This window comes from Vipera berus (assembly GCF_964194415.1).
Source record: "Vipera berus genome assembly, chromosome: 1".
Taxonomy (NCBI): Eukaryota; Metazoa; Chordata; class Lepidosauria; order Squamata; family Viperidae; genus Vipera; species Vipera berus.
This window is the reverse complement of record NC_138202.1, coordinates 157,042,455-157,065,958: the sequence shown is the minus strand read 5'-3', so window position 1 is coordinate 157,065,958 and position 23,504 is coordinate 157,042,455. Positions and strand designations below refer to the sequence as shown.

The following is a 23,504-nucleotide window of genomic DNA, read 5'->3' as shown; positions in this document are numbered from 1 at the left end:
AGTGTTTTTGTTAACTGCGTAATTAAATCTTGGCAGAAGCCTTTTAGCCTTGGACGCTTTCCAGTCTCTTCTTTTTGAATAGGGGTTGCGAGAAGAGGGCTGGTTCAGAACAGAGTGCCTGTTACTCTTCCCAGCTTCTGCCAACCTAGCAGTTCGAAAGCACATAAAAATGCAAGTAGAAAAATAGGGACCACTACGGTGGGAAGGTAACAGCGTTCCGTGCGCCTCCGGCGTCTAGTCATGCCGGCCACATGACCACGGAGACGTCCTCGGACGAGCGCTGGCTCTTCGGCTTTGAAACAGAGATGAGCACCGGCCCCTAGAGTTGGAAACGACTAGCACGCATGTGCGGGGGAACCTTTACCTTTTTTACTAATAAGTTCATTATTGAAGAAATGCTCTTTGACCCAGAAGGTCTGGGTCTGTAATTACTGACCACTCTGTAATAGTTCATTCTTGGGGCAGATGATTGAGAAAGGTTTATCTCATACATCACTCTCTTCAAAAGTCATTCCTTATTTCAAAACACTCAATTTTCTTAGGAAGAGGTAACGATGAAGCTAACAATGGAGATGGTTTCCCATCATAATCATAATCCTAATAGTAAATTTGGAAGGGACCTTGGAGGTCATCTAGTCCAACCCCCTGCTCAGGCAGGAAACCCTATACCATGTCAGACAAATGGCTGTCCAGTCTCTTCACATCACATCAGATTACCAAAGGGGTCTGGAATTGCTAGAGCAGGGCTGTCAAACTCAACGTCACGTGACAATGTCACGATGTATCGTGACTTTTTCTCTATTGCTGGCAATGGGGTGGGCGTGGTTTTGGCATTATGCATCCGGCCCGTGGGCCGGCAGTTTGACAGCCCTGTGCTAGAGGAACAGATGATAAAAGAGTATGAAAAATGAAAAAAAAACCTCTATGCTGTTGGAAAAGAATTTGGGGAATTCTTGCCTCTTTTATTTGGGGGAGTGTATTTCTGAACTTGGCTTTATTGGACGTCACTGTATCTCTGCATTTAAAGACCCAAAAGCTGTTCCGTTGGTTTACTAGCTATGCTGCAAGAACTTTGTTTTTGACATGCATTGGTGCATTTCAGATGAAAATAATAATAAACAAGACAGACACCTTTTTTAGATAGCTTCTCTGGTAGAACTGAATAATTTAGATTACCTCTTCTGCCATATATGTTTTAAGTGTATGCTATATGTACATTTTGGGAAAATTGATTCGACTCTGAAGATCCTTGACAAACTATTTTTAAACAATTTGCCTTTCGCTATGTCTCATTAACTCTAGATCCCTGGAGCACATGCATTAAGCAAAGGTTTACCTCTTGGCCAGAGGTAAAATGTTCTTGGTACTTCAGCCTGAAATGTTTTAGAGAACCTGTGTTTGTTAAGATGTCAGCTGCACCAATGGCTCCTTATTGTAACATAGGATTAAAAAATAACATAGGGGGAAAAACTATAAATACTATAATGCTAACCATTTTCATTTATTTATTAGAGCTTGTTAATTTTTTATTTGAAATCCAAAAGCAGTGTATTCATTAATCTGCTAACATGACCAAGTGATTTCCAATTCTATTTTACGTATCAGAAACATCATTACTTATCATATGGTGTGAAATGGTTTCTTTCAGACTATTAACTGCATCAAAGTCCTAGATAATGTTTTATCTTCCCCATCCTTTCTATCTCTCTCCCACCCTCATGGCCAGTTAAGAACAAATCAGCATTATCTTCTAGCCACTAGATGGTGCAAGTGCTGAGGTCTATGTAAGACTGATCAAAATTAAGCTGATTCTTTTTCAGAATCTGCAATCTATACTTGCTCTGGGAAGAGAAGCTCTAAATGCTTTATTTTTAAAAATGAAGTTGGATTGAAAATAGTTCTTGGATAAAAAGTTTGATTCTGTTTTAGCCAAGAAGTATGGATGGAGGGTTATATTAATTAATGCTTAAAATAATAGTTTATTATATTTTTTAGAATTTACAAATATTTTTCAGTTACTTATGTATTAGAGTTAGTCCATTCTTCCACCCACTTCTGGATAGCTATGTTGAAGTCTTACTTAAAGAGCTAAAGAGAGATGTTGAGGATTGAGGATTTCTGCTCCTATGTCATGCTTATGTCAGATATTTCATACTGTCATTTAGCAATGATGGACCAATGTGTTGGTCTACACTGTTTTTGATGCTATTTTCAGAACTGAAATTGCTATTATGCTAATAGACAAACTATCAATTTGATACAGATGATTTCTAGATAGAATAAGAATTTAATAATTCTCAAAGTGAGATAAGCATCTTCTTCACATCCAGAGTTGGGCTAGTTCTGAAATGGCTTAACAAACTTATTCTAAATCTGGATTTTTTTTTCTTCACCATCTATAGCAGTAAACCTGCCTCTCCAATCTCCAGTGAAAGAATTTCCTAGCTCCCATAGCATAGGTGGAGTGGGATACTGAATAGGATTGAATTTATTGGGGATATTGATTCTGTTGCTAACAGAATATCATTACAACTAAATTTCAGTAGTGCAAATCTTTGATTAATGAACTAATTCAGAAAGAGGTGCCTGTGATTTAAATTATTGGTATAATGGCATATTTATAAAACTTATGCAAATGTGTCAACACTCCCAGGGTTGTTGTTGTAGGGAGGATAGAGTATTAAGTATATTTGCCGCCTTCAGTTATTTATAAAAATAATATAGGTGGGATAAAATCAGATAAATAAATACCTTAAATGTAAATCAGATTGCCTCATCTTGACTACTTTTGATGCAACTGAATGCCCATAGTTTTAGAGTGACAGTTGGATGGAAATGTTATCGACTGCATCTGAAATGTATTAAATGAAGATTATTAAACTGAGATTTTTACTATCTGTAAATAGGTTGGGAGATGATTCATTTATTTTTAATATACAAAACAGTACATTGGATTTATATTTATGGCGTGTGAATTTTATGAATGTATGAATTTTTCTCAAAGGAATGAGTCTACATAGCAGTAGCATGTAGGCTTATATATTGCCCCATAAAAATTTACAGCACTCTCTGGGCAGTTTACAATGTAATCTGGATCTTCATTTTACCGACCTCAGAAGGATGGAAGGCTGAGTCAACCTTGAACCCCATCAAGATCGAACTCCAGGCTGTGGGCAGAGTTTGCCTGCAATACTGCATTTTAACCACCGCATCACCAGGGCTTCTGGGAACAGTAGACATAGTTTGTAATAAATTGTTTAAACAACTTTTTAATATGGATTATATTAGTAAATTTTGATCTTATATATAAAGTGTAATTATCTTTTTAAAAAAAAAGAAAAACATAGGATATTGAACTCTACATACATTCTTAAAACTTTTCACTGGATGTTGAATAGTGAATGTTCTGAATAACGTGCAGTAGACGTGGTCGATGAACACAATGCTAGAATGATAGTCTTAATTGTCTTTTTAATCTCTCTTTTAGGCCTACTGCAGCAGAACTTTTAAAATGTAAATTCTTCCAAAAAGCAAAGGTAAAATATTTTAGTCAGTAAGTAAATCCTGTTTTGAGATCAGTATGAATGCTTCTGCTTCTGCTTCTTGAGGCTGGACTTAATTATAACAATTTTGATCTTTACAGACCAGAGAATACTTGATTGAAAAACTACTTACAAAAACACCTGATATAGCACAGAGGGCAAAAAAGGTAAGGGTCCTTGTAATTGCCTTTAACTGGGTTTTTTTAAAGAAAATTTGGAAATTAATGCATAACAAAGTCATGGTCACAGTTATATGGACATACTGCTGATCATTGCTGTGGATTATAGTGTTGTTAAAAGGCAGACAATCTGTGACAGCTACACTCTTCTGAGAATTCTTCTTGAGCTCCCGATTCAGCATTTGGACAGCTACCATGCCTGAATGCATAGAGAACTTGTGACTCTAAATGTTGCTGAATCACAGCTCCCATTATTCCTTACAAATTTCTATGGGAACATCTGGTGAATTATAGGTTTCCCATCCCTGCTGTAGAGACATAGAATTGCTATGCTAAGTATAGAAGAATTGAGGCCTTGTGAGTTACTCCGATTGTTGTTGTTGTTTTTTGCTTAAGCTTGGCAGTTTAGGCAAAAGATTTTATTGTACTGTATTGGCATAGTTATTCTGTATAGTGGTATAGTAACAATAGTGTATTTATATGTTTGGTGGGAAGAGAAAAAGCAAAGAAGACGAGGATGGATTTTCTAGAAGATCTTTATTACTGCCAACCCAATTTTAGCACTGATTATTCATCTTTTTCATAGTTTAATTATTGTTAGCTCCTTTGACTATATTCAGTGGAATAAAAAGTTAGTATACAAACAGTGTAGTGAAATACGTGTAGCTATTCTTCTAGATCCACTTTAAGGTTTAGGAGACTGAGATTTTCTTTTGGGACTTTGGGTTTTAATTTTTCCTTCGGTATAAAGCTCTTGTGGCATTTTCAGTCAAGAAAACAACATCACATTCATGTTAAGAATAATAGTACAGTGGTCCAGAGATTATTCTCCTCTCGAATTCTAGTCAAAAGAAGGCAAGATTTAATTGAACCTCAACCTGTAAGTAGATCCACAACTAAACAATATTGACATCTCTTGCTGAGTGATAATGTCTTGTTTAACTTTCTCTAACCTGATTAGTTTTAATCTTGGCAGCTTCAGTCAAAATGGAAATCATATGGGATAATGAGAATGGTTGTGCATATATTTGAACAGTTAGTAAAAAAAACTCATCTAGTCAAAAACAGGCATGTTATACAGCAGTGATGGCGAACCTTTTAGAGACCGGGTGCCCAAACTGCAACCCAAAACCCACTTATGTATCATCAGGTGCCGGGTGGGCATTGCCCATTGGGTGGTTGTGGCCCATTGGGTGGGCCTGGCTGCGATGGTAATGGCAGACTGGGTGGGACTAAAAAGTTCAATCAATCAATTCCAACTTTGCGAGATCTTTTTTTCCCCCACGAGAAGTTGAAATTGATTGATTGATTGAGCCTTTTTTTTTTTGCACACAGCAGCGGAGGCCTAAAGCGAAAAGGTTTTATAAAACCCAGCTAAAGCCCTAGGACTGGGACGACGGTGCGCGTGCCCACAGAGAGGGCTCTGCGTGCCACAGGTTCGCCACCACAGTTATATAGCATTGATTTCAGCTAGTCCCCGTTTCCTTTTCTATTAGGTTGCACTGTGTAAGTATCTATGTGAGAGAATGTGCCAATTCTTTCAGGGAGGCAAGGTCAAGAAACAGAAGCCTCAGGGATTCCAAAAATTCTCTTTTATTGTTACAGGGTAGAGTAACAAAATCTTGGAAGCTCATCACGGTTTTACTCTATTCCCTCATATACCAAATAAAATCAAGGCAGGGCTATTTTAAATTTGCTTGTCACATTTTTCACTTTCTCAGGACTATGTCTTGACAATTGCCTTCCGTTAATGGTTCTTTGCGCCTTTCCTCCTACTCAAGGGCAGGTCTACATTCTTTCGTACAGAGACTGGAAGAGGGAGATCTTATATTAATTTAGCTCATCAGATGTCGACAACTCCCAGAATTCCCCTCTTAGGGCCCTTTTGATTCAAGTCATTTTTGGTTTGAGCCCTTGTGTTTGTTTGGCAAAAACGGATACAGAAAAAAATTAAAATCAGTGTGGATTCTGGTATTTTTGACCATCATTGCGATAGAAAAATACCTCATGCCCCCCTCCCCCAACCCATTGCTTTGTAATCAGGGGAAGTCCTTGATGTTTTTGTTTTTTTTAACACTGAAGGAGTGTAAACATCACTTATGGTCATACCTTTTTAACGAAGGCCATAAATAATAAATCTAGCTTGAGGTGACTTTCTTTGCTAGGCCTGTGACGTTGGGGGTGGAAATTGCAAACTGGTTTGAAATTGTTTTTGACAGCTCTTCAAGTAGATTTCTTTGCAACAGATGTCCTTAGCATTCCGGTAGCAAATTTTACTCAAGTGTTGTTCTGACAGGAATTCAGGCTGTTCAGGAACAGCCACTAGATGGAGTGGATTGCCCGTTGTTTTTTTTCAAATAGCTAGTAGGTACAGGTTCCTAATGTATGGTTAGGGTTGTTCACCAAACTACATTTGGATTTTAGCTGACACTGGATCTTCCACAGCTAAACAACACTGCTTAATCCTAATTTTTTTTAGTACAGTCATCCTGTATTTGAAAGCCAAAACACATCAGTACTTCTCTTTTCCATCTAAATGCTAGCTAGTAGGCCAGTTTTGAAGTTCCAATGGTCTCAAGCAGAACCGTTCCACAAATATTGCAAACTTCTGGTTTTAATTGAGTTAGTTAGGCTTTTCAATTCTATTTCATATCAGTAAAGCTAATTTTTTCCCCTAGTTCAAAACACATTTTTAAAGATATCCTTTAACATAAAGGTAAAGGTAAAGGTTCCCCCGCACATGCATGCTAGTCGTTTCCGACTCTAGGGGCCGGTGCTCATCTCCGTTTCAAAGCCGAAGAGCCAGCGCTTGTCCGAGGACGTCTCCGTGGTCATGTGGCCGGCATGACTAGACGCCAAAGGCGCACAGAACGCTGTTACCTTCCCACCGCAGTGGTCCCTATTTTTCTACTTGCATTTTTACGTGCTTTCGAACTGCTAGGTTGGCAGAAGCTGGGACGAGTAACAGGCGCTCACTCTGCTACGCGGCACTCGGGATTCGACCCGCCAAACTGCCGACCTTCTGATCGACAAGCTCAGCGTCCTAACCCACTGAGCCACCTTATCCTTTAACATAGATATTTCCATTGGAAATTAGGGGGGAAAAAGGTTCCCCTTTGCTTTCTGTTACCAGGATAAAGTGACGGTATTATGCTATGCAGCATATTCAGAAGAGGTCCTTTATAAAATGCAAAAACTTTAAAGCAAGCTTCTCCTTTAGAAATCTTCAAAGGCTACTTTGAAAACTGACTCTGGCTCTTTGGGTATATGTGTGTGCACATCTGTGTATGTGTGCATGAGGCCAATTCACTTTGCTGGTAGTCTCAGTGGAAGTCTCGTCCTTCCGAGGTTCAGCTTCTTTAGAATTTCACGGAAGCATGTTTTGCTCAACTAGGTTGCTTTGCAAAAGGCTACTATTGAGTTCTTTGCACAACTCAAGCACTGTGCATTGTTCAAATCTTTCTTTTCCAATTTTAAGATGTTTATCAGTGTCTTGACATGTGTAAATAAATACAAGCACAATAAATATAAATACAAGACCTGATTGAGTAGGTATTATGTACTTGCAAGCCTACAAGGTTTCTGTTGGAAAGATATATAAGCATGTGCTTCATTTTTTCATGGAGGAAAAAAGGCCCAAGTTCTTTTTGAATATTTCAACTGAACTTGGCAAAACAAGCTAACAATTTTGTCTAACTTTTTAACATTTTTTTTGATTGATTGATTCAAGACTCTGGCTTAACATTAGTATATGTCAGTACATTTGAAGGACAGCTCTGGTAATCATTATGTATTATGCACTTGCCTTATCAATTTCTATTTGCACAGAATTATTTCTTTTTTTTAAATTGTAAATGACTGATTTATCAGTGGCCTGAGAAATGCATTTGTTACCGTGAATTGTTTCTGTATTTATTCCTAAAATATACAGCAGATGGCAGTAGTACATTTGCTAGTAATAATATTTGTATAAGAATATACTAAGAGTAGAGAATTATATATTTCATGCTAAAAGGGAGAAATGTTCTTAGTAATCGATAAAACTATTAACATTTTATTCTAGATTTGCTCTTTTTACAAGTATTCTATAGGCTGTACAAAATGTCAGGCCCCATAGCCAAATTATTACATAAATACAATAAATATATATGTTCTTAAGTACTTTCTTCTACATATATTCTTATTTTCTTGAGATATGACTTTTGAACATTCCTAAATACAATAATGTTTTCTCTGGAAAAAAAAAGATTAATAAATCTAATAAAACCTATTGTAATTAGCCAATGAGATCTGGCTTTTAATCCTACCTATTGCGTACTATTTCATAAGCAACATTGTAATAATACAGAAGATGCTGAATACATTTAATAATATTATAGAATACCAAATATTTAATGCCAAAAGGTGTGTTGATGAGCTGGGTCATGTAACTGTACTAACAGCTCTCCCCTGTTAGAGTTGCAAGGGAGATTTTTTTCATTGAGAATTGTTTTCAAAATGAATTCTGTGATTTGTCCTTGATATGTTGTGTTTAACATGGTTCTCTTAGTTGTGTATATTCAGGACAGCTTTTTCCCAACAAAGTGCCAGCCTGATATGTCGGACCAACTTCCATAATTCCACCCACGTGTGGAAGGTACCATTTTAGGGAAAGACTGTTCCAGAGTTTGACTTATGTACTAAGAGTTTGCTCCTCTGGAGTTGTGCACATGGGTTGTTAAGTATTATTTCACTTGGCAGAATAACGTATTTTTAATTATGCTCAGCGATTTTCTTCCATAATCCTCAAAGATTACACCAAACTGAGGCAGCATGAGCAAAACACCTATATTAGGCAGGTCAATTTAAAATAACTATCTAAATAGTTATTTTATCATTAATAGTTACAGACCTGACATAAACTAAAGTTAGGAGCCGGGAATTTATAGACTGTTTGTACATCTCTTCTTTCCTTTCCCTATCTTGTGCATTTGCTGTAAGCACTGAAGCCCATAATGTCATTTTTGTTATGTTTAGCATAGACACGTAAAGGTAAAGGTAAAGGTTCTCCCGCACATGCGTGCTAGTCGTTTCCAACTCTAGGGGCCGGTGCTCATCTCCGTTTCAAAGCCGAAGAGCCAGTGCTTGTCCGAGGATATCTCCGTGGTCATATGGCCAGCATGACTAGACGCCAAAGGCGCACGGAACGCTGTTACCTTCCCACCGTAGTGGTCCCTATTTTTCTACTTGCATTTTTATGTGCTTTCGAACTGCTAGGTTGGCAGAAGCTGGGACGAGTAACAGGCGCTCACTCTGTTACGCGGCACTCGGGATTCGACCCGCCAAACTGCCGACCTTCTGATCAACAAGCTCAGCGTCCTAACTCACTGAGCCACCGCGTCCCCTAGACACATAAACACAGACATAATTATAGTTGTCACTAGAGGGAAAAGTTTAAAGACATCATGTCTAAGCCCACTTTGAACTCTTTTAGGCTTCTTTTTTCAGGCTTTAAGTTCTTGTGGTTGGAGAAAAATGGAAAACTCAATTCTCTATAGGGTTCCCCTTTTTAAATCCAGTCTCCTGTGTTGACTTATCTTGCAAATATAGTAATCCTTTGGAGGGATAAGTGCTTGAAGGCAGGACAAATGGTTAAGGAAAGTAGTTAAGGGCATCTTTTTTTTTAATCTAGTAGGATAAAGAGAAAGTCTTTATTTGCCGTATCCTGCTAGCTTTATCTTATGCATAACTTGCTTATATAACAGTCGAGGATATCCTATTAGTTACTGCATCTAAAAAGTAGTCTTACTGTTGAGTGCCAAAATTGTGTAATTGCAGTTGTGTATTGTGCAACAAAAACTACCGCCGGTTGCTATTACTGTTAAATTCCTTAACTGAGAATAATAGCAAAAAAAAAAGAAGAAGAAAAAGATGAAACTAGCATGTTCTACACTTGCAGTTTCTTACATAAGGTAGAAAAGTAGAATGTGAATTATTCGTATTTTTCAGCAATACCCTCTGAATAGGACAGACTGTTCAAGTCAGCACCATTTCATGATCCACTGAACACTGGATCACGTTCCTTGTTTCCTGAAGGACTTCCAGTCTGTTATTAGTTCTAACTGAGTTTATGGTTGGAAACAGCTTCCATTTTAGCGGTCTGTTATGCAGGTGAGTAGAGTTCTGTGTTGAATCCTCAGCACAGGTAATCCTTGACTTAGGACCATAATGGAGCCCAAAATCTCCTTTGGCAAGCAAGACAGTTGATAAGCGTGTTTTGTCCCATTTTATGGCCTTGCTTGCCACAGTTGTTAAGTGAATCACTGCAGTTGTAAAGTGAATCGGGCTTCCCCATTGATATTTCTTGCCGCAAAAGATGCTGCAACCGTCATAAATACACGCCGGTTGCCAAGTGTTCAAATTTTGATCACATGTCCACGGGGGTGCCGCAACGATCGTAAGTGTGAAAAATGGCCGTTAAGTCTTTTTTCTTCTTCTTCCCAGTACTGTTTTAACTTAGAGCAATTGCTAAACAAATGGTTTTAAGTTGAGGACTATTTGCACCTGTTTAACTTAAAATATATTAGAATTTTGCATGCTACAAACTGCGTAAAACGAATTCGGTAACTAGTTATAGCATAGTTATCTCTGAAATATTCAAAGGTTTCTACGGAGAATCTCAAGGCAATAACACAAGTCCTGCTGACTTTATCTTAACAGCTTTGTGCAGGTTCTTTTATATTTATGGAATATGCTACTTGGGGAATATTTTTCCCCTCCCAATTGGCTTCACATGCAGACAGGATTCTGAGAATGGTGGGGTTGAACAATTATGCTGCTCTGTGGCTAAAATGAAGCTGTTGGGGGGTGGTGGTGATGAATGAATGAGTGAAAAGTGATAAAATGCCCTCTCTGAGAGAAGGAATAGCTTCCCAGTAAGTTGTTTGCTGAAAATAAATCACAAGTAACCCTCAACTTATGACCACAAATGATAAGCAAGACTGTCACATGACAGTAGAAGTGTCATAAATAACACACCAGTTGCCAAACGCCTGAATTTTGATCACCCTGACCATTTGGATGCTGCAATGGTCATAAGGGTGAAAACCGGTGTGGCAGCATTTTCAGGTATTCTTAGAAAAATGTGCAGTATCGGGTTGCTTGGGATTGAGGCCATATTAACAAATGACCAGGTCTGTGTACCTTTTACTTTGGTACATGTCTCAGTGGCTTGGGAATAGCACGACTAGGGCATCTTTCTGAATTACTTAGCCAGCATGGAGAGTGAAACTATGAAACAGATTTTTTTTATCATTGTTTTCTGGTCATTGCAGGAAGAATGATATCAGAAGTTGAGGCTTGCGAAATACTGTTCAACTTTTTTGAGAAAGTAGCTGTGATTGGTGTTGGTGGGGAAGTGGGGAGAAAGATGAGAAAAAAGAGAGAAATCACCGTTTTATTTTCTCTATATGGCTGAATTTTTAATATCTGTGTTCCACATTTGAGGAGAGACTGTAGAGGACTATACTTCTGTATATTGATGGTCCCCACTACATTTCTAGTTTGAGAGGACAGTGGGCAATTGTTAGAACTTTTTTGCCTTTTTTAAAAAATCTGTTGATTTTACATCATTGGGTGTTTTTGGTTGTTCAGTTATGTTTTAGGGCAGGGGTCCCCAACCCCCGGTCTGTGGACCGGCACTGGGCCACAGCATGCCAGAAACTGATCTGCACAAACAAGCAAAGCCTATCCGTGGGATGCAGAGAGTACATGAAACCACGCCCACTCCAGTCCGCAGAAAAATCTCTCCACAGAATGGGTCCCTGGTGTCCAAAAGATTGGCAACCTCTGTCTGTTTTAGGGAACTTGTTTTCCTTTTTTTTAGTTTTGCTATTGCTAGTAATTTGTTTTCTGATCCTCCTTTTAGAGGTCCATAAATGAGTAGAAAGAGAATATAGACAATATCATGATTTCCCCCCCCCCCCAAAGATGTGATAGTTACAACATACATTATATCACAAGTGGATTCTGAGTGCAGAAGAATTAGGCACGGGATCCATTTACTCAAAAGTTATCTCCTGTAGTCATTAATGATGAGCAGGATACAGAGGAAGCTCTATAATGTATTTTTCATACCTCGCTATTCTTTCTTCATTTACAGAGTAAAGGAAAAAAATCTCAAATTCATGTCTGAAATCAAAGATTGCCACATGTAGTAAAATGCAGTAAAATGTATGCATTAAAGAACCCTCTTTCCCGTACCCTTTTGTAGCTCATAAAAATATCTTTGGTAGGGGACTTCCGGGTAGCAAGGCTCCGTTGATGGCGGCCATTTCGACCGTCAGCCCCGTTGTTTTCCGTTGAACCACGAAAACAGCGACAATCAGCTGTTTTGCGGTTCGGAAACCCCCCCTCAGGAAAAGAGGGGAGGGGGAGCATTCAGGTAGGGGTAGAGCTCCCCTAGACCCCTAGAATTGTTATTCTGAGGGTGGAAGGGTGACAGCCCCCCCCCCCGTAGCCTGAATTAGCTCCGGACTCGGGGACTTCTCAGTTCCAAGGCTTTGGAACAGAGCAGGACGCAGCAACCATCCCTGCAATCAACATTGTATTTTGGATTACTTGGATGCAGGCAGAGCTGTGCAGGAGAATTTTGAAACAGCAAGTATATGATCTTTAACTCCGGTTTATACTAAAAGAAAGGAAGAAAGATGGCGCAGGAGTGAATTGTTAGTGAAAAATAAAAGGACAAGGAATATATTATAAAATTTAAAGACTGAGAAGGAAGAAATTGGGTTTTTTAAAGTCACTCTGCACAAAATATTTGAAATTGGTTTAAAAGTGAACTTAAGGATTTGTATATTTAATAGGGGAGAAACAAAGTTGCAAGCTGAGTGGAAAAGTGAAAGTGCGCAAAAAAGATTAATTGGGTGTTAAAATGGCCTCTAAATCAGCTAAAGCTTCTGCTCCTAGAAGTACTGGTGTATCACCAGTTCAACATTCTTCATTACAGGCACTGATGCAACCCCCTGCGGTACCTGCACCTGCATTAACATTAAAAGATTTACAAGATGATTTAAAAAATCAATTTCAGCAAATATCTGAACTTATTAATGAGAAGAATAAAGAAATACGAGAGGACATTTTAGTGGCCTTTCAGGGGCTGGCAGTTTGCACTGAGCGTTTGGATGAACGTGTGGAAGAGGTGTATCAAAATAATTTGAGATTGGATGCTAAAATTTCAGAAGCTGAAAATAAAATAGATAAGACTGAGGACGAGGTGGTTATGATACAATACAGAGATATAGAGTTTGCTTTGAGGATAAGAGGATTGAAAGAGGATCCAAAGGAAAACTTGAAAGTGTTACTGGCAGAAGCCCTGGAACTGATTTTGGGCTGTCAAGCAGAAGAAATTATAAGGGATATAGATAAAATATTTCTTGTTAATTCTTGGATTGCCAGGCAAAGGAAACTACCTAGAGATGTGGTTGTTTATTTTACAAAGAGATCGATCAGAAATGTGATTATCCAAGCTTTTTATCACAATAGATTTAAAATTGCTGATCAAGAAGTTTTAATTTTGAAAGAAATTCCACCGAGAATTTTAAGGAGAAGGAAATAATTTACTTTTTTGGCAGATGAACTAAAGAAACGTCAGCTTCAGTTCAGATGGGAGATACCAATAGGCTTGGTGGTGAATTATTCAGGCACGAGATACCGTCTCAACACAGTTTTGAAGGCACGAGACTTTTATTCTAATATATTGAAAGCAGGTTCTCCACCATCCCCAGAATTTAAAGGAAGGAAGGAAGATGGAGGGCGACAGACACAACTGGAGAGTACACAGGGAGATGAAGAAGTCATTTCGCGGATGGTTAAAGAACTTCAGCAAACTTCGGAAACTGTGCAGCCCCAGGCATCGTTAGAAGAGGTTAAGGAACAAAGAATGATGCGGGCTGCAACCAGACGGATAAGACAAGAACAAGAACAGAAATCCACAATTATATCTCAAGAATCTACTTATAGTGAAGCAGAGGGAGGAACGAGACTGAAGAGGCAGGTGCTTGTGGTTTTGCAAGACACGCTCCGAAAGCTTCAGGTCGCAAAAGATGGCGACAAAGTTTCTAACCTGGAATGTTAATGGCTTAAACTCCCCGCAAAAGAGAAGGAAAGTATTTCAGTATTTGAAACAATTTTAAAATGATGTTATGTGCTTACAGGAAACACACATTCGTGTATCAAACCAAAAATATTTGATAAATTCCAGACTGGGTGTACAGTTTAGTGCATCTGCTTTAGATAAGAAAAATGGAGTAGTTATTTATGTAAAGAAGAATTTAACAGCCAATTTAATTGAAGCTGATAAACAAGGAAGATATGTTATAATTGAACTTTTAATAGAAGGCAAGAAAATACTTGGACTATATGCACCTAATCAACAACAAGGACAATTTTATAAATTTTTACATAATAAAATAATTCAATGTGATTGTAAATCATGTATTTTGATGGGAGATTGGAATGGAGTCTTGGATGCACAGAAAGACAAAAAAGGTCTTTTTAAAAGTACTCCAAATCATGCCAGATTGCCTAAATCTTTTTTTGAGATGAAAGATGATTTGGAATTGAGAGATGTTTGGAGAGAACGAAATTTGGAAGAAAAAGATTTTACCTTTTTTTCTGATCGACATCTATCCTTTTCTAGGATTGATTTTGTGTTAACTACTAATGATTTTTTTTCTAGGGTCAAGAAGATTAAGATATGTCCAAGAACTTTATCAGATCATAGTCCAGTATAGTTGCAATTGGATAAGGAGAGAAAAGATAGAAGATCTTGGAGATTAAATGAAAATTTGTTTAGATGTCAAGAGAATGTGGATGAATGTAAAAAACAGTTGACAGAATTTTTTAATATAAATATGCATAAGGGTACTCCTATTGAAATGGTTTGGGATGCAAGTAAAGCCTATATGAGAGGAGTGTTAATATATTTGAATAATAAATATAAACGTAGATTGGAATACAAGCATAAAGAGTTAGAGGAGGAAATCAAGAGGAAAGAGAAGGCTCTAACTTTGAACCCATCTGATAAGAGGGTGAAGGAAGCAATTACTTTGTTAAGAGATCAGTTATGTTAAACACAATACTTTTTGTAATGCTAACAAGCCGGGTAGGTGGCTACCTTATTTGTTAAGGAAAAAACAAAGGTCACGTAACATAGATAAGATAGAATATAAGGGTAAAGAGATGTTTCAGCAAAATTATATTAAAAAGGCTTTTGTCGAATTTTATTCTAAGTTATATGCCGGGGATAGAATTCAAGGTTTAGATATAGATAGATATTTACAAGAAGTGAATATCCCTGTACTCACACAAGAGCAGAGGGAAGGGATGAATCAATTGATAAATGCTGAAGAAATTATTTGGGCAATTAAACAATTAAAAGTGGGTAAAGCTCCAGGAACAGATGGTTTGACTGCCATTTATTATAAAAATTTACAGTTAGAAATGGTGGAACCTCTGAAAGAGTTATTTAGAACAATTCAATCTGGAGAAGTGCCTCCATCATGGAAAACAGCTTTTATATCGTTGATTCCAAAGGAAGATCAAGATCTTACCCAAACCAAAAATTACAGACCAATATTGCTTTTAAATACTGATTATAAGATATTTGCAAAATTTTTAGCAAATAGATTAATGAAGGTTATGCAGCAAATGATTCATAGTGATCAAACAGATTTATAAGTGGTAGACAAATGAAAAATAATGTGAGACATATTGTAGATTTATTGGAATTTTTGGAGAGAAATAACCAGGTCTCTGCAGCACTAATCTTTTTGGATGCTAAAAAGGCTTTTGATCAATCGAATTGGCAATTTTTATTTAAAGTATTAGAGAAGATGGAGTTTGGGGATGAGTTTTTACAACCTATTAGAGCAATATATCAGAAGCAAACAGCTCAAATAATAGTTAATGGTAGTTTGACAGAAGCATGTAATATTGAAAAGGGTACACGACAGGGGTGCCCGTTGTCACCTTTGTTGTTTGTTTTAACACTGGAAATATTATTGATTAAGATACGTGATTCAAATAAAATTAAGGGAATTAATATAAGAGATCAAGATTATAGACTGAGAGCGTTTGTGGATGACCTGGTTATTACATTAAGTCAACCGGTCGGTTGTAGACCTGATGGAGATAATATTGTTATATGGAAAAGTTTCTGGATTTAAGATACGGTAAATATGCAAAAAACTAAAATATTGCCTAAAAATATGACCACAGAACAAAAGGTAGTCTTAGAAAAATTAACAGGATTTGAAATAGTTAAAAAGATTAAATATCTGGGGGTATATCTTTCAGTTTAAAATGTGAAATTATATAAAAATAATTATGAACTGTTATGGTTAAAAATACAAAAAGAGTTAGATAGTTGGAAAAAATTACAATTGTCTTTATTGGGAAGAATCGCAGCAGTGAAAATGAATGTTTTACCAAAATTTTTATTTTTGTTTCAAATGATACCTATACTCAAAAAAGATTCAAATTTGGAAGAATGGCAGAAAGGTATTAATAAATTTGTTTGGGCAGGGAAAAGACCAAGAGTAAAATTTAAGATAATGCAAGATGTACGTGAAAGTGGTGGTCTTAAAATGCCCAATTTTAAATTATATTATGAGGCTGCGGCTTTATCATCAATTAGTGATTGGTTTAATTTAACACAAGGGAGATTACTGAATATTGAGGGATCTGATTTATTATTTGGTTGGCACGTATATTTATTGTATGATAAGAAGGTGGATAATATTTTTAAGACACATATATTAAGGTATGCCCTGTTGCGAGTTTGGAAAAAATATCGACATAAGCTAAATTATAAAATACCAATTTGGGCAATACCTAAACATGCAATAGAAAATATAAACAAATAAGAGATCAAAGTCCAGCGCATATAAGGAGGATATATAATGCACTGATAGAAATAGATTCAGAAACAGAACTTGTTAAAGATTGCATAATAAAATGGGCCCATAATTTTCAGGAGCCCATAGCGATGGATATCTGGGAAAAGATATGGGTCAGAAATGTGAAATTTACACAGGCACAAAATTTAAGAGAGAATTTCTACAAGATGTTTTATAGATGGCATTTAGATCCTAAAAAATTAGCATGTATGTATCCGAATTATCAGCCTAAAGGTTCGAGGTGTGGTTGTGATGATGCAACTTATCATCGTATATGGTGGACTTGTAAAAAAGTTAAAGCTTTTTGGATTAAAATTTGGTGGAATATGCAGAAGATATTTAAGAAAAAGATAAGGTTTTCTCCACAGTTATTTCTGTTGAGTATTATTACAGATTGTACTGTTATAGATATTAAATTGATGTTAAATTTAATTACGGCAGCAAGGCTCTTGGTAGCGCAATATTGGAAGAAGGAGGAACTGCCTACTATAGAAGAGTGGATTTTAAAAGTTTCAAACGTGGCGGAAATGGCAAAGATTTCAGCATATTTGAAAGAACACTCGCAACAGAGATATATTTTGGAATGGAGAAGATGGATCGATTATATTCAGAATAAATATGGGACTAGAAAGTTTCATTTAGTATATGAATAAGTATTAGTATTATATGATGTATTATTAATTAGTTATTATTATTTAGTTATTTAGTTATGTTAAGAGGAGTTAAAGTGCGATAGAATCTAAAGTGTCTTTTTTTAGTTGGTTAGCATATTTTAGCTTAAGTTGGTCAGTTTATACCCTGTATTCAGCTCTGGGAAGTCAGGGGGAGGGAGGGGAAGGGTGGGAAAGTGGGGGGGAGGGAGGGAGTTTATGTTTTTAAAAATGTATTTTAAAACTTTTCAATAAAAAAAAATATCTTTGGTAAAAGTGAAAGGACCGCTTTTAAACCGTTTTTCTTCTTTCCCCATAAATGTTCTCCATAAAAGTCTTAATTAAATGGGATAATATTCATTTTTATAAACATCTTTTATGGTAATTCAATTATAACCGAACAAATGAATATTTGATGAGTTGTTTGTAGTGCAGTAATGACATCAATTTGCAAATACTTTAAACTGAATTCTAGTGGTTTAAGTCTGAATGAGTTTATTTCACCATACATAGTTGCTATTGCTTTTACTGTGGCTTGTTATTATATTTTCCACGCTTAAAAAAAGCTTTACACTTAGATGGATTTATCTTTATTAGTATTGCTATTCTCAATTGGTGCCGGTCACATTAGCAAAAATATTCCCCCCTGTATAAGGCATGAACATTTCTCCATCTTCTAGCTTCTTCTTGAATTGCAACCAGAATAATTCTGGGGTGGGGGCAACCCCACAAAAACATATCCACATCCAGCAGAACTGGGTTTTCTTGTGGTCACCTTGCTTTTTGCCTCTTTCCATCACTGTTTATTTTATCCTCTACTTTGTCCTGCATTCTCTTGTTTACAGCTGACATTCATCTTGTCTTCTTCCACCACTGTGCTATTCTGGCACGTTGCTTGTTGATCCTGCACACATACACAAACACAAGAGTTTTGGTTTGGGTACAGTTTAATGTCAGCCATTCTTGCCCCATTTCTTTCACCTGTGTGTGTTCTTGTTAATGATCTGTATGTGTGTATATAATATATATGACCTGTCTCTTTTCTTACCGTACGTTAATTTGTCTTTCTAAGATTGAAAATTCTGATTATTTCCCTCATTTATTTAGAAATCATTTGGCTTTTCAAGCAACCCTTTTGTTTAGGGCAGACATGTCAAACACAAGGCCTGGGGGCCAGATCCGGCCCGCGAAGTGGTTTCATGTGGCCCGCGAAGCCATCCTGGAAACAGTGAGAGAACGGCCCCCACTGCCTTGGCCCTGGCCCAGAGACCCTCCTTCTGCCAGAGACCCTCAGATCTGTCCCACTCCTGCCCAGGCCCCCATAGGCACCCTTGATGCGAACGATGTAGAGCTGGCCACGCCCACCCAGTAGGCCATATGCACTCTAGCCACTCCCACCCAGTAGGCCCCGCCCACCCTGGCCATACCCACCCGGCCCCCTGAGGGCAACCGCAATGCTGATGCGGCCCTCAATGAAATTGAGTTTGACACCCCTGGTTTAGGGGAAATAAAAGAAACAAAATTAGAAGTTCTGCTTCCCCCCCCCGCCACAATAATATTAATTGTAGTACACAACATGACATAGTTTAGCCCGACTCTGATAGTAGATTTTCGTAGAACAAAGGAAGAGAAAGTGTGGCAAAAGTGGGACTGTGTTTCCTAATGCGTAGTGGTTAGAATATTAGACTACGACTGGGGATTTAAAAAAAAGTCTCCCTTGAGTTGATGTTGGTTTTTTTGACAACAGTATGGAACCGTATTGAGTTGGTGTTGGGGTTTGCCATTGTCTTCTCAAGGGATGTTTCTTCAACTTCTTCTACTACTTTTCTGCCTTGGGATTTCCTGATAGTTTCCTATCCAAATGCAGGCCAAGTATCACCTCGCAAGACATTTCAAGATTTGTTACGTGTTTCCTTGCAAAATAAGTTACAGGTAGTCCTTGCTTAAGGACCACTTGTTCAACAACCATCCAGAGTTACACAAGTACTGAAAAAGGACATGGATCCTTGAACTTGCAACTGTTGCAGCTTCCTCATGCTCGCTTGTTTGTGATTCAGGCACTTGGCAAATGATGAGCATTTATGATAGTCATAGTGTCCCATGGTCATTTGATCGCCATTTGCGACCTTCATTGCCGGATTCCAATAAGGAAGTCAGTGGGGAAACCGGCAGGAAATCACAAGTCATGGTCGTGTAACATCACACTTAACTGCTCGTGGTGATTCATTTAATGACAACGGCCACTGTCACATTTTTCAATTCATGACTGACTTGCTTAGTGAAAGAGGGGCGGGATCCAATTGTGGTCAGTAAATGACAGCTACTTGTACATTAGACTTTTATGTCTAGTGATATATACAGTATTTTGTGTGCCTCTCTGTGTAGTACATCCACTGCAGGAGGAAGCAAGGCCTTCCCATCAAAAACTATGGATGGCAACATACAATGGTGGTCCAGTGTGGTTTGATAGGTAGATGTTTCTCAATTTCTCAGTTCCCTAAGGCTGAAAAATTCAACTTTGGAAAGGTCCAAAACTGCCCGGCCAGCTTCCATGCCTAAAAGAGAACTAGAACTCACAGTCTCCTGGCTTGTAATCCAACATTATTATTATTTTACTATTTTTATTTTTTATTATTTTTATTTCTTTTATATGGTCTTTTTATTTCCTGTAAGCTGCAGTGAGTCGTCATGAGTGAGTAGGCGTCAATATAAATTTTTTAGCTATTTACAGTAAACTTGTCTCTGTATACATCTATACACATACCTGTATGTACATTCATACATACATGTTAAATGCCTTATGCCTGCACTTAATAAAAATCCTTCATAGAGACCAAAAGGTCTCTTATATAGCAGGATAGAATGTTGGGGGTCCGGTCCCCTCTCTCAGGAGCCCTCAAGTCTTCACCTTCTAGTCCATCTCCTACTACATCCTGTCCTCTGGGGCAGAGGTCACCAACCTTTGTCGGTTGGCAGACCGGAGGAAAAAGGAAGGGGAAGCATTTTTCATGCATGTGTGCAAACGGGGTGGGGCTAGCACACACTGCAAACCGGGCAGGGCTAGCATATACCGCAAACAGGGTGGGGCTAGCACGTGTCGCAAACGGCAGGGCTAGCACCTGTGTGATACTCACTAGCCCTGCCCTGTTCTTGTGTGGCAAAGCGCCTTGTTTCTGCACCCCGTGGTATGGCAGCAGCTGTTTTTGTGCCCCGCAATGTAGCAGTGGCCCATTTTTTCACCCCGCAGCACAGTGGCGGCCCATTTTTGTGCCCCGAGGTGCTGCAGTGGCCCGTTTTCACACCCTGAGGCATGGCAGCGTGCCATTTTTGTGCCTTGTAGCACGGCATCCCATTTTTGCACCCTGAGGCACGGTGTTGTTTTTTCGCCCCGCGCTCGCAGTGCTAGTGCAAGTGAGGGAGGAGGCCACGGCCCACTACTGGGCTGCAGCCCACAGATTAGAGACCCCTGCTCTGGGGGATACCTCAGTTAGCATGGAGTTGTGACATCTTTTTTTAATTTCATGATGATTAAAAGGTCAGAATGCCTAAAGTGCAGTCATATCTATAATGCCATTTCCTGGCTGTGAAGGGTAGAAATTCTTCCTCACTGTGGAAAATACTCCCAATTTCCCTTCTCTCCAGATAGTAAAACATTAATAATAAAAAATAAAATATAAAGTACTCATTTAATCTTTACATATTAAAATGCCAGTGTTCAGGATTGAAGGAGATAGATTACAGAACTATTTAGATCCTGATGAGCTTTACAAAAACAGAAAATGGAAAAGACATGCCCTGAACAAACCACAAGATGGCGCTGATTTGTTACAATTTTATATTTTTTCCAGAATCTACAGGAAGTATCTGGAGAGGCGTCAAATAATTATTACATAGTTAAAAAAATGTATTTGTACACAGCCAGAAGTAAGAATAAAGGCTGCAGCTGAACACTCAAGTCTGTAAGTTGTACAGATAAATAAAAGACAGGAGACTAAAAACAAAATCAAATTCCTAGTATAAATTCCTACCTTCACCTGTTACTATTTCAAAAACAAAATGCTCACCAAAATCTTCTTGAAGCAAGATCCTTTAAAAAAAACAAAAAAACCCCAAAAACTAGACCAGGGCTTTTCAGCCTTTTCACCCATTGTACCATTTTTAGGATATGGCAACATCCGAGTACCACCAGTCATCTAGCAAGGTTTCAAAAACTTGATGACCCCCCCCCCAAAAAAAGGAAAAAAGTGATGAAGTACAGGTAGTTCTCGACTTACAACAGTTCACTTAGTGACTGTTCAAAGTTACAATGGCACTGAAAAAAGTGCCTCCCAAGCCACAACCGAGCAAGACACCTGCCTGCCCACCTGGTGGCGCTCTTCCTCCTGTCCGAGGTTTTCATTGTTGTGAGCATTTCTGTTGAGGATTGGCAGTGGGGGTGGGGTGGGGGGTGTTTGGGTTTTATCCCCCCCCCCGTCTGCTGGATAGTTGCAGCAGGTTTTGGTCACTTCACATGACCCTGGGACACTGTGACCGTCATAAATATGAATCAGTTGCCCAGTATCTGAATGTGGGGATGCTGCAAGAGCCTGGGGATGCTGCAACATTCCAGCTGATCGGCACTTCCGCTGAGCCCTGACAGCTCCAAAGAAGACTGTCCCTTTGGGTTCTTTTGCTAAAATCAATTTCTAAAAATGCAGTTGTGTTTATGTAAACAGAAATATCGGGTACTAATTTCAGAGTTGTTAATACGTCATGATTTTACACTATGGATTATATTGCCGACAAAGGTAGGTTTTGTAACCATTAAACAATAAGAGAAGTGTAGATTAAAAGAAATGGGTAGAAATAAAATCATCAAATGAATTTAGAGAGAATGGCTGGCATGTGCACAATTTATCTGTTTCCAAACAAACCAAGTCCAGGAAAAGAGCTTTTGATCCCATTTGTTTGAGTTAGACCAGGGGTCGGCAACCCAAAAAAGGAAAAGAGCCACTGGGAACCGGTTCCATCACACATAAAAAAAGTGGGAGCCGCGTGCGTGCGTCCATGCACGCGCATGCGCAAAAAACATTTTGCGCATGCACAAAACGGGTTTTTCTTGCGCATGCGCGGATGCACGCAGTTGCCTTTTTTTTAATGTGTGATGGAACCGGTTCCCGGTTGCGCGACGGCGACGGCCCGTCTGCAAAGCTGCCGCTTTCGGCAGCCTGCAAATGTGCCGCGGCAGCTTTCGCAAGAAGCGGCGCCGCTACCCATTCCGAGGGGTGCGCGCGCACCTCTCCGAACGACCGTAGGTGTGCGCGCACCTCCCCAAACCTCCCCAAATGTCGGCAGGTCTCCGTACCTCTGTGCGAACGGGCAACGGCCCCGCTTCTTGCGAAAGCTGCCGCGGCCCGTCTGCAAAGCTGCCGAAAGCGGCAGCTTTGCAGACGGGCCGCGGCAGCTTTCGCAAGAAGCGGCGCCGCTACCCATTCCGAGAGGTGCACGCGCACCTCTCCGAATGACCATAGGTGCGCGCGCACCTCCCCAAACCTCCCCAAACGTCGGCAGGTCTCCGGACGGCGGCGGCTTGGGAAAGGTGCGCGTGCACTCTCCAAACCGCCGCCATCCCATTTGCACAGCTGCCGTGTTCGTCAATGTTTGACGAACGCGGCAGGTCTCCGGACGGGATGGCAGCGGTTTGGCGAGTGCGCGTGCACTCTCCAAACCTCCGCCATCCCGTTTGCACAGCTGCCGTGTTCGTCAATGTTTGACGAACGCGGCAGGTGTCCGGACGGGACGGCGGCAGCTTGGAGAGCTCGGAACGGGTGGTGCCACTCTCCATTTGGAGAGGTGCGCACGCACCACTGCCTGTTCGAAGAGGTGCGCGCGCACCGGGCAGCTGGGAGCCGCAGGAGACGGCTCAAAGAGCCGCATGTGGCTCCGGAGCTGCGGGTTGCCGACCCGTGAGTTAGACTAAACCACCTCTGGGAAGGTGTATATGGGGCCGTTGATAGCAGATAAGTTTTTAAGATGAAGTACACGTTTCCCTTTTGTACGTATAGAAGGGACTGATTTTTAAGTATTGAGGTTTGTTCTGGAATACAGATTGGTTTCCTTTTGGGGAAAGAAGAATAAACACCAGGGTAATGAATCTTTCTCTCAGGAAATGATGAAATGTCCAGGCCTAGTGGGAGCATTTTCCACATCCCA

General features: G+C 39.2%; 1 protein-coding gene across 6 annotated transcripts in view; it reads left to right on the top strand.

Annotated features, from left to right (window-relative positions):
- The window catches only part of STK39 (serine/threonine kinase 39), a 149,073-nt gene that overhangs the window by 67,772 nt on the left and 57,797 nt on the right, over nucleotides 1–23,504 (top strand). For all 6 annotated transcript variants that reach the window (XR_014024539.1, XM_081313057.1, XM_081313056.1 and 3 more), the window contains 2 exons: nucleotides 3,488–3,536; nucleotides 3,644–3,709. Coding sequence is in view for 5 of the 6 variants with exons in the window: in XM_081313057.1 (XP_081169183.1) it covers nucleotides 3,488–3,536; nucleotides 3,644–3,709 (115 nt within the window). In the remaining variant the exon portion in view is untranslated. The remainder of the gene's footprint in view (nucleotides 1–3,487; nucleotides 3,537–3,643; nucleotides 3,710–23,504) is intronic.